We start from the raw sequence: 12,354 nt of genomic DNA, 5'->3' as shown, positions 1-12,354 counted from the left end.
TACACACACACATATATATATCAGGGTGGCCGTTTTAATCCAAGAAAAAAATTCACGGCTTTTTTCGGGTTCGCAAACATTTTTCCCGGCCAATGAAATTTAAAAAATTTCAAAATTATATTAATTCAAGTAATTTTACGTTGGACACATTATAAATTGAAAAATGATTTTTTTAACTTAAAATTTCTGTAATTAGAAATTATATTATTTTGATTTTAAATAGTCTAAGCATCCTTTAAAAGCTTTAAAATTTTATTTCAAAATCTTGAGAAAACTTTTAAATATATTTCAAAATGAATTGAATTTTTTCTATAACTTTTAGAAAATCCTGCAAATTGAAAAAAATTTGAATTTATAAATAACAATAGAACACTTATTATCTGTAAAAATATTAGAGAAATTTTAAAGAGATATTTAAAAGCTTAAAAAAGAATTGAATTAAATTTACAACTTGAAATAATTAAACATTCAAAATTTAAAATAAATTTAAACGAATTTAAAATAAAATGCAGATTTTTGTAGATTTCAAACAAAATGTTTAGAATTTTTTTAAGAATTCTGAAATACTTCAAAAAAATAAAGAAATTTGTTAAGATTCTTAGGAAAATTGAAAATGATTTTTTACTTTGAAAAATTATTGTAACAGAAAGTTTACAAAGATTTGAAGAGATTTAAAAAATTATCAAAGAAGAACATGCAATATTTTAAAGATTTTTTATTTTTTTATTTTCAGGACTTTCAAAAATTGTAAGAAAATTTCGATTAATTTTAAAATATATTTAAAAGTTCTGAAAAAATGTCAACGCACTTCGTTTAAATTACTTAAAATAATTTCAAGTTTTTAATTAATTTCTAATCTTTTCAAAACTTCTAAATATCTTTTAAATTTAATAAAAACCTTTAATTATGACTATATTATTATGGAGTTATTTTTAAGTTGAAAATGGGGTAAAACGCACGTTTACATTTTTTAATGGCTAAAAAAATTAATAGAAATAATACATTAATAAATTTATTTATTAAATTTAATATAAAAAATAATATAAAAGAAGACCTAAAACTCTGAATTAAATATATATTATTGATAAATCATGAAAATTCTTATTTAAAAATAAAATTATCAGATGTAAATTCTTGAGTACAGATCGATTTTAAAAATTATTTATTTATTTATATTTACAGTTGAAAAAATAAAACTGTTTTTTTTTATCAAAAATTGTCATCTTCAAATGATTTTAATTTTTAATTGTTTAAATCTTCAAACTCGCACTTTAATTATTTAAAAAAACTGTTAAAATCGAACTTTGGCAGATTTTTCTTCTTGAAATTCATAAAATTTCCGGTTTCCCGGTTCGGCTCTCACCCTGTTTTTACATTCTCATCATTTATTTAAAAAATCTTCGAATTTTTTCAGCCTTTAGAACTGCGTTTTAAAATTCTTTAAATTAAAATATATGCTTTCAAAACTTAAAAATCTAAATCGGAAATTTTTTAAATTGAAACATTTTCAAATTCAGCATTCTAAACTCAATGATATAATAATTAGAAAAATTACAATTTAATAAATTATTTTAAAAACGGTTTAAATTAAAGTTGGACATTTTTATTCTAAAAATTTGGTAAAATTTCAGATCAAAATAAGAGTTTGCATGGCAACCCTAATTTGAACAATCATTTTTGAGTTTATCTATTTTTAATTCTTTCCGTTTTCAGACTTAACAGCTTAATAGAATTTTCAAAATAATTGATTTTCAGAATCAGAAACAATTGCATTTTCAACGAAATAATAAAATTTTCCTGCAAAAAAAAAAAATACTTTTAGAAAACAGTTAAAATTTGTAGAGCAAAAATTAAATTTTAAACAAAAAGATTAATTTTCATCAAAACGGTTGAATTTTCGACCAAAAAGGATGACTTTTTAACAAAAAAAACTTGAATTTTAACCGAAATAATTTGTTCTTTTAACAATATAATGGAATTTTAATCAAGTATTTAAATTTCCTATTCATGAAGATGAATTTTTTATGAAATAGTCGAATTTGTTCAGACTGTCAACTCAAATCCTAGAAAAAAATTACCTGACAATTCGAGGTTTTTTTTCAGATATCTTAAGTTTTTTCCAGTAATAATTTTTAATAGTATTTTATCTTATTATACTTAAAATTCAGCGCATATTTAGATCAAATTAATTCCAGCACTAAATTGCAAAATTTCGACTAAAAAAGATTAGTTTTGAACTAAACCGTTGAATTTTTAACAATAGTTAAATTTTAAATCAAAAGGATACATTTTCAATTCAGAAGATAAATATTCTACCAAAAATACGATTTTTCAACAAAATACATGCACTTTTAACGAAATAGTTGAATTTTGCACTAAAAATAATAAAATCTGCAATAACAAAATTTAATTTTAACAAAACAAAAACGATTTTTCAACAAAATAGTTCAATGTACCATCAATCAATTTTCAAATAAAATTATGAATATTTAACTAGAATACTGGAATTTTTAACGAAAAAGAAACATTTTAAAATCAGAAGATTAATTTTTTACTTAAAAAGGACAATTTGTCGATAAAACATATGAATTTTAAACAATTTACAGGTAACATATTTACAGGTTTCTGACAAAAAATTAATTTTCATCAAACAACAACAAAAAAAAACGAATTTTCAACAAAATAGTTCTATTTTTAGCCAAAAAAATATATTTTTAACCAAGAAGATTAATTTTATTTAAAAAAAGACCAATTTTCAACAAAAATGGAACAAATACATTTTTAGTAAAAAAATGAATATTCAACCAGAGATGAATTTTTAACTAAAAATATGGAACATTCAACTACAATAATAGTTACATTTTTAGTTAAAAAAAATAATTTTGAACCAAAAAAGAAAACAATTTTCGACAAAATATTTAAATTTTCGGCAGAAAAAAATCCTTTTTTATCCAAAGAAAAAACAAGTTTTCAATTAAATTGATAATTTTTCAACGGAATAAATGAATTTTCAATTAAAATGATGAATTTTCAGACAACAAAATTAATTTTTAAGAAAAGGGTTTAACTTTCAGCCAAGTAATTTTATTTTCAACTAAGATATGAATTTTTCAATAAAATTTTAATTATTTAAATGCAATAATTGAATTTTCAATTGAAAGAGACAAATTTTCATTCAACAATGTAACAGCAAAAATTTTCAATTGGATAAATTAATTTTCAATGATGAATGTTCAAATGGAATAAGTGAATTTTATAACTACAAAAAAGAATAATTTTTATCATAAAGATTGATTTTCTACAAAAAAAAAAAAAACAGAAAAAAAAATTTCCAGAAAGTAGATAAATTTTCAAACTAGTTTAATCCTCATCCAAAAAGGATCAATTTTTAAACAGAAATAGAATATTTGAATTTTCCGTTAAAATCTAATTCTTAATAATAATTAAAAAAAAAAAAAAAAAACGAATTTTCAGCAAAATAGATCAATTTTCTTCTGAAATAGTTACATTTAATGAAAGAAATTAATTTTCAAACACAAAAATTAATTCTTGAATTTTCTAAACAATAAGAATTCTCTAGAAAAATTCTAAATTGTTCATCCAAAAATATGAATTTCAACGGCAGAGTTCATTTTTAACCAAATAGTTGAATTTTCTATGATAATAATAGAATTTCCACCCGAAAAGATAAATTTTCAAACCAAAATTTTGAATTCCTAAACAAAACACTTTCATTTTTACAAAAAAAAAGGCAAATTTTCAACAAAACAGTTGAATTTTCAACCAGAGAGACAAATTTTCTAATAAACAGTTGAATTTTCATTTTAAAAAACGTAGCTTTCAAGTTAAATTTGCAGTTGAATTTTTTTCAAGCAATAAACAACGAATTTTCAACACAGTTAAATTATCAACTAAAGCGATGAATTTTCAAATAATAAAATGAATTTTAAACTAAAACCGATTAATTTTCTAACAAAAAAATACGAATATTCAACCAGAGATGGATCTTCAAGTAGTAAAATGAATTTTTTTTACAAAATAGTTCAAATTTCAAGCAAGTCGTTAAAATTTTCAGTTTAAAAAATTAAATTTCTACCAAAAAAGTCGAATTTTCAACAAAACAGTTCAATTTTCAAGAAAATATTTGAATTTTCAACCAAAAAAGATTAATTCTCAATTCAGTTAAAAAAAAGACAAAGTTTCAAACGAGTTAGTAAAATTTTCAACCGATAAAATAAATTTTTAATACATATTTAACGAAAGGAGAAGAATTTTCGAAATAAAAAGACAAATTTGCAATTAGGAAAGATTTTGCAGTCAGAAAGAAAAAAGTGCAATTAAATTGTTAGATTTTTAAGCTAAAAAGACCATTTTTCTACAAATCAGTAGGATTTTTAACCGAAGAATATGGTATTTTTTTATTTTTCTGTAAACAAAAATAGAAAACTTGAAAAACTGAACTTTATAATATTTTTTCAGTTTTCAAATTTAACGACTGACATTTTTACTTTGTTTTCTGAATAAAATAACAATTTTTATTATTAATTTTGTATAAAAAAGCTACTTTTAATTAACTGAAATTAAATTTTCGCGGAACTTTTACTAGAAGAAGGCAAATTTTCAACAAAATACATAAACTGCCTACTAAATATTTAAAGTTCTAACCAAAAAAAGGAAAATTTTCTACTGAACAATTTTTTTTTAAACAAAATTGTTAGTTTTTCAACTAAAAAAATTAATTTTCAGCCAAAAATGTAATAGTGAAGTTTTTAAACAGAAAAAAAATTAATTTCCAATAACATATGAAATTTTCAACAAAAGAAGTGAATTTTAATCAAAGAAGAAAACATTTTCAACCAAAAATAAATGCCAAATTTTCTGTTAAAAAAGATTTCAACAACAAAAAAGCGAATTTTTAAATAGAATTGTTACATTTTCAGCCATAGAGATGAATTTTCAACGAAAAATAAAATAGTTTAAATTCCAAGAAAAAAAAGTTTTTAATATTAAGTAAAAAACCATTGAATTTGAAGCAGAGGAGACAAATTTTTCATAAAATATTCATTTTCGAAGTTCAAAAATTAATTTTCAGCAAAAAAAAAACAAAAAAAAAACAACACATTTTCAACAAAACTGTTAAATTTTCATAGAAAGAAATGGATTTGCATCTAAAAGAATACATTTGTAACAAAAAATGAAATAGTTTAATTTTCAGCTAAAAAACTAATTTTGAACTGAAAAAAAGGAGATTTAAACAAAATACTGAAGTTTTCAACTGAAATATTAATTTTTATCTAAAAAAAAAAATATTTTCTATAAAGTAGTTAAATTTTGAACCAAAGAAATGAATTAGCAAACAGGAATAATAATTTTCTAACAAAAAAATGTATATTTTGAAACTCACAGTTGAAGTTTCAATTAAATAGATCAATTTTAAAGAAAAGAAAAAAGAAGTTTCAAAAAATCAGTTAAATTTGTATCCGAAAAATTATTTTTCAACCAAAAAGAATAATTGACAAGCATAATGACGAACTTTCAATAAAATACATGAATTTTCATCCAAATAGGTGAATTCAAACAAAAAAGGCGAATTTTCAACAAATCATGTAATTTTTCAAATACAAAATATCGGCTTTTAATCAAAAATAAAAGAAAAACAAATGAAAGGCCAATTTTTTGCTAAAAAAAAAGAAACTTTAACCGATAAAATTTTTAATAAAAAAACATGTTATGTTTCGCTATAAAAAAAATAGAAAACTTTTGAAAAAATGTACTGTGAAACAATCTTTCAGTAAACAATAATAATCTGTGAGGCCTGAATTTACCTTTTTTCTCCTTGTTAGGAGTAGAAACAGCAGAGGCTTTGTCTTTTTCAAGTTCCTCCTCGAGCTCCTGTAAACCTTCAACGAAGAGTTTTCGCTTGATGGCCTTAGCGCCGAACGTTTTTTTGTTCTCCTCATAATCGTAAAGTTCCTCATATTTACACAGCGCTCTGCAAAATTACAGATAAAAAAATATTAAAACTGAAAAATAACCGAAAAATAAGGTAATTTACTATTATACTGTTTAATTTACTTTCTTTATTCAAATATTAATTTTTTCTTTACATCGTTGCAATAAAATTCTGGTTACAAAAGTCAATTACTTTTCCAGACTTAATTTTGAAAAATATTACTAATTTTCCTGTAAAATTATTAATCAACGCAAAATCGGATGTAAATTATTTTTTTCGTTTCTACAGATTTATAAATAATTAGATTCCTGTATAAAATATAATGAAAATATAAGTCTGGAGAGCTAATAGTTTCTCCTATTTTGTTTCTAGAGTTACTAATTTCTACTAAAAAATATTGAAGGTTTCATACTAAAGATAACATTTCTAGAGAAAACTTACGTTTCTTGAGTTCCGTAGAAGAAAACACTGAATTTTGCGCCTTTCGTGTTAGGGTCAGTGATCCCCTGAATCTATAAAAACAAGTAAAGAACAAATTACGAATAATTGCGACAGGCAGCAAATTAAATAAGAATTAAACAAAAAATATACTTCTTTTGTTTCCTTATCTATTTATTTGAAGAAATCATATGAAGATGGCCATTTTAATCGACGAAATAAATTCCCGGTCATTTCCCGGTTCAAAAATATTTTTCACGGTAAATGAAATTAAAAAGAATGGAACACTAAAGCTAAAAAAATTTCCACTTAAGATAAAAAAAAATCAGCTGCAAATGAAAGCACTCAAAGTGCAACTGCTAAATTTTGAAATTTTAAAATTTAAATGTTTTTAAATAAAAAATATATTCAAATGTTCAATAATTTACGCGTATAAAATTGAAGGTATTAACATTTTTCAATACAAAAAAATATAAATCCACGTTATCATTTTTAAGGCTCTAAATTAAAAAGTCAATCAATGAACTTCAAAATTTTCAAAATTATATAATTTTAAGGAATTTTAAGCTAGAAACGTCGAATATTGAAAATTCTTAAATTAGAAATTCAATTATTTTCTTTTTAAATAGTTTAAACATCCTTGGAAAGCTTCAAAATTACAATAACAGCTTTTATGGTTCAGAAAAATTGTAACTCCCAGTTTCTAAAAATTTTAAAAAAAGTCTCAAATTCTGGTAAATTTTTATAAAAAAATATAATTCAAACAAATTAGGATTTCGAAGGAGTTTTCAAAATCGGACAATTTTTTAATTGAAACAGTGGTTATTTTCGTAAATTCCCTTTTTATAAATTTTTCTATACTTAATTTATTTCCCTGGAAACGCAGAATTATATTTCCTGTTCCATGACAGAACTATAATGACAAAATTTTCTGTTATAATTCAGAAATACAGTGACGAATTCTGGCTTTCTTCACAAACAAAATTAATTTTTGCCCGAAATTTTCGTTCAGCGTCAAGAATTTTCTGCTCCAAGTGAAATTATAATTCTTTACGGAGATATATTTCAACAATATGTGGCGTTTTTTAGAGGTAATTATTCCCGGGGTGCCCACTCAAACTTAAAAAAAAATTCCAGGCTATTCCCTGGTCAAAAATTACATTTTTTCCTCGTCTTTTGAGTGTTTCTAATAATAATTATTCAATACAAGTTGCTTTACTAGTCGCTTTTCAATAAAAAAAAAGAATTAAATTTCAACCGTAAAAGATTACTTTGTAAATAACTAATTGAATTTTCAATAAAATAATTCAATTTTCTACAAAATAGTTGCATTTTCCCCCAATAAAGATACATTTTTAACCAAATAGTTGAAATTTCAATCAAGAAACATTTTTCTTTCATGATAAAACATTTTTTGAACAAAAAAGACTAATTTTCTACACAGCAGTAACATTTTTAACAAAAAAGTTATTTTTCGAATTCTTAATAAAATTTAACTTACCACCCAGTACTGGAATTTTGAACCAAACACCAGGGTTTTTTTTTAATAAAAAAAAGATGAATTTTTAAAGTACAGAGACCAATTTGCAACTAAGAAAGATTTTTCAGTCAAGAATAAAAAAATAAAAAATAAAACCAAATTGTGAAATTTTCAATCCGAAAAGACAAATGTTTAACAAAACAGTTGAACTTTGGACCACAACAGATGTAGTGATGATTTTTGACCAAATGGTTGAATTTTTAACAAAACAAGTCAAATTATCAACAAAATACATGAATTTTCTACTAAAAAAGATAAACTTTCAACCAAAAATAGAAAAAAGTTTATTTTTCAGTTAGAAAACTAAATTTTCAACAAAACAGTTAAATTGTCAACCAAAGTTTTTCAACCATAATTTTTAACTAAAATTATGAATCTCAAAACAACAAAAAAAGCAACTTTGGATCAAATAGTTCAACTTTCCATCAGAGATGAATTTTCTACGAAAAAATACAAATTATAAAAAAAGTTCATGATTTTATAACTGAAAAAGAGCATTTTTAAACTAAAATATAATTTTTTTACTTTTCAGTTAGAAAAATACATTTGCAACCAAGCAGTTTAAATTTGAACTACGGAAATTAATTTTTTAACTAAACTGATAAATATTCAAATAGAAAAAATGTAATAAAACAGTTAAATTTTCCACCAAAGAGATGAATTTGCAATAAAAAAAAACAAATTATCAACAAAATACAACAATTTTTAACTAAAAAAGATAAATTTTTTTAGACGAAAATGGAATATTTTACCTTTTAATTAGAAAAATAAATCGTAAAAAAAATTAGTTAACAACCCAACAGTTACATTTTTAATTAAAGAAATGAATTTTTAACTAAAACAATAAATCTGGAAAGAAATTAATTTAAAACAAAAAAAATTTAACCAAGATGATGAATTTTCAAACTAAAAAGACAAATTTTCGGCAAAACATATGAATTTTGAAATAAAAAAGATAAATTTTCAACCGAAAATAGAATATTTTATTTTTCTATGTTAAAAAATAAATTTTCAAACAAAAAAAGAGGAATTTTTAACAAAACAGTCAATTTTTCAGACGAAATTAATTTTTAACCAAATAGTTAAATTTCCAACCAAAATATACAATTTTTCACAAAAATGCATTAATTGGAACTATAAAAAATAAATTTACAATCGAAAATAGAATTTTCCTTTTTAATTAGAAAAATAATTTTGTAACAAAAAGAAAATTTTCAAGAAAACAGTTAATTTTTCAGACAAAGAAATGAATTTTTATCTCTCAACCAAAATAGAACAATGCAGAACAAAATATACGAATTTTCAATTAAACTAGATACATATTTATCGAGAATAGAATTTATTAATTACCAATTTAAAAAAATGTTCAACCAAAAAAGGAAATTTTTAAAAATGAAAAAAAAGAATATTGAACAAAGTATTTAAACAATTCAACTTAAAAACTTAATTTTTAGCAAGTGTAACTTTCAATCAAATAATTAAATTTTAATTCCAAAAAAGATTAATCTTGATATTTAACAAAATAGTTAAAAAAACAATTTTCTACTAAAATTACGAATTAAAATGATAAATATTCAACATAAAAAATTAATTTTTTACAAGGGTTTAAATTTCAATCAAGTAATTGAATTTTAATTCCAAAAAAGATCTTGATTTTTAATCAAAAACAGTTGGACCCAACTAAAAAATACGACTTTTCATTATGAGTTGAATTTTTAAATAAAATTATGAATTTTCAACCTAAAAGAAGAAGAACTTTTAGACGAAAATAGAATATTTTACCTTTCAGTTAGAAATATAAATCGTAAAAAAATTAGTTATCAACCCAACAGTTACATTTTTAATTAAAGAAATGATTTTTTAACTAAAACAATCACTCTTAAAAAATTTTTTTTTAACAAAACAGTTATAATTTTAACCAGGAAGATGAATTTTCAAACTAAAAATACAATTTTTCGCAAAAATATATGAATTTTGAAATAAAAAAGATAAACTTTCAACCGAAAATAGAATACTTTTCAATATGAAAAAATAAATTTTCAAAAAAAAAGGAATTTTCAACAAAACATTTAATTTTTGGGCGAAAGAAATGAATTTTTAACTAAAATAATGAATCTTCAACAAAAAAATTAAAAATTATCCAAACAGTAAGTTAAAAAAAAATTCTACAAATACATGAATTTTCAACTAGAAAAAAAGACAAATCATTAACCGAAAATAGAACATTTCAATTTTCAGGCAGAAAAATAAATGTTCAAAGAAAAAAAAGGAATTTTCAACAAAACAGTTAATTTTTCAGCCAAAAAAAAATTGATTTTTAACTAAAATGATTAATCTTCAAAAAATTAATTTTTCACCAAATAGTTCAATTTCGAACCAAAAAATACAATTTTTTACAAAAATACATGGAATTGGACCTAAAAAAAGATAAATTTACAACCGAAAATAGAATTTTAATTTTTAATTAAAAAAATAATTTTTTAAACAAAAAGAAAAGTTAATTTTCAAGAAAACAGTTAATTTTTCAGACAAATGAATTTTTATTAAAAAAAATTTTTTTTTAATCAAGTAGTTTAATTTTCAAACAAAGAGATAAAATGGTAACCAAAAAGACTCATGTCGAACAAAATGCATGACTTTTGAACTACAAAAACAATTAAATTTTCAACCAAAGGGAATGAATTTTTAACTAAACAAAAAAATAACCCGAAATTTCATCTAAAAACGATCAATTTTCAATCAAAAGTAGAACAGTTACATTTTCATTTTTATATTGCAATTAAAAAAAAAAAAAAAAATAGCGCGCTCCCGAAAAAAATCACAGAACACAAAAAAATTGACATTTACAGGTATGTCAAAATTCCCGGAAAATTCCACGTTTTCCTGGTAGTATTCTTTCAATTAGGTAATTTCGCAGAAAATTCTTCAGCGGGTAAAGCAGACAAAACATATCATTTTATTAAAGAAAAAAACAAAAACAAAGAAAAAATGAATGTTCTAGGATGAAGTCTTATTCAACCGCATTTTTTCTACAAAAATACAATCATCTTAATAAATAAATTCAAATTTATAATCAGCAAAATAAATCGCATTTCAATTAAATTAATTGTTTTCCATACCCGGCGTTCGTCAAATTGATTTAAATATCTGCCACCATTACAGTGCTCTTATCTACTAATAAAATTACCGAAATCTCCATTTTACTTTGATAAGGTTTCTCCCCAAAACTGGATCCAACTCGAGTTTTTCTCACATTTTTCCGTTGGATTTAATGCTGACGCAAAAAAAAGGAAACCCGCTGCGAAAACGGAATTCAGAGCACAAAAGACGGTTGACCAATATGGAATTTATTTACATCTTCAGATCAAACGTAATTAAAGACTATTTCAAAAGTTATCAATTTTGTCTCGAAAAATTTCTAATCAGAAATTACTAAAAGAGCAAGAATCTCATTTTATTGATTTTCAAAACGAAATTCGTTTCTAGAAACATATATATGTAGTTTTAACGGCTTGCTTTTCGGGGATTCTAATTGGTACCTACAGCAGGATGAAACAGGATTGAACAAGCGGCTCGTGCCGCACGCATGTAAAAATATTCTCGTTGCGTGCCACAGAAGCATTGGCAATTTGGGTTATCTAACTCATGAAATGGACGCGGCACGTAACTTAAAAGTTACTGGCTACACAGAGAATAATTGGAACGAAGCAAAATGGCCTTTAAGATTATGTTTAATGGCAAAGTATCAGTAAAAAGCTTACTTTGGCTGGCCATGGCGGGTAACCTCGAACCTTGGCAAAAACTTTGTCGCCCTGAACGAATTTCCTCTGGGGTTTTGAAACCATTTTATCAATGAAATCAGTTACTGGCGAAGTAAAAACTTTCGTTTTCTCTAATATTTACGGAATGAGTGCACGATTAACTTTCCACAAACATTAGCGAAAACCACCATTTGCACGAAAGCTGATGAAAGCGAAACCGAAAACACACTTCGAGGCAGCGTTGCGCGTTTTCTAGAACGTCAATGCGCGCGCAGGACCGCGCAATTCGGAAGCCAATGGGAATCGTTTTTTGAATAACGCTAAAAGTTCAAGGTGGCTGCAAGCCGAGGGTCAAGTTTACCAGCCGCTGTAGCGCTGACTGTTTTAGCCAAAGTTCCGCGAAATTTAAACTTTTTTGGTTGAATTCCACTGCTGTTTATTAGAACAAATTTTTTGGTAAAAAATTCAACTATAGGGTTTAACGCTAAAATAATTCTCTAAAAATGTATTTTGTTCATTGAACATTCTTCTCTTTGGTTGAAAATTTAAGTATTTTGTTGACAATTCGTTTCTTTCTCCGTTGTAAAATAACTTTTTAATCTGAAAATTTAACTATTCCTTTGTTGGTTGAGATGTTGTCTTTTTTAGTTGAAATATCAATA

The 12,354-nt window shown here is 23.5% G+C and overlaps 1 protein-coding gene across 1 annotated transcript in view; it reads right to left on the bottom strand.

Moving 5' to 3' along the window:
• Positions 1-11,933, bottom strand: part of LOC117167148 (PC4 and SFRS1-interacting protein) — a 37,735-nt gene extending 25,802 nt beyond the window's left edge. The window contains exons 1-3 of the mRNA XM_033351861.1: positions 11,693-11,933; positions 6,395-6,465; positions 5,826-5,992 (exon numbers count right to left, since the gene is read on the bottom strand). Of these exons, the coding sequence (XP_033207752.1) occupies positions 5,826-5,992; positions 6,395-6,465; positions 11,693-11,776 (322 nt within the window). The 5' untranslated portion in view covers positions 11,777-11,933. The remainder of the gene's footprint in view (positions 1-5,825; positions 5,993-6,394; positions 6,466-11,692) is intronic.
• Between the last annotated feature and the right edge of the window lie 421 nt (positions 11,934-12,354).

Source organism: Belonocnema kinseyi, chromosome 2 (genome assembly GCF_010883055.1).
Source record: "Belonocnema kinseyi isolate 2016_QV_RU_SX_M_011 chromosome 2, B_treatae_v1, whole genome shotgun sequence".
NCBI lineage: Eukaryota > Metazoa > Arthropoda > Insecta > Hymenoptera > Cynipidae > Belonocnema > Belonocnema kinseyi.
This window is presented reverse-complemented; position numbering and strand designations above follow the sequence as displayed.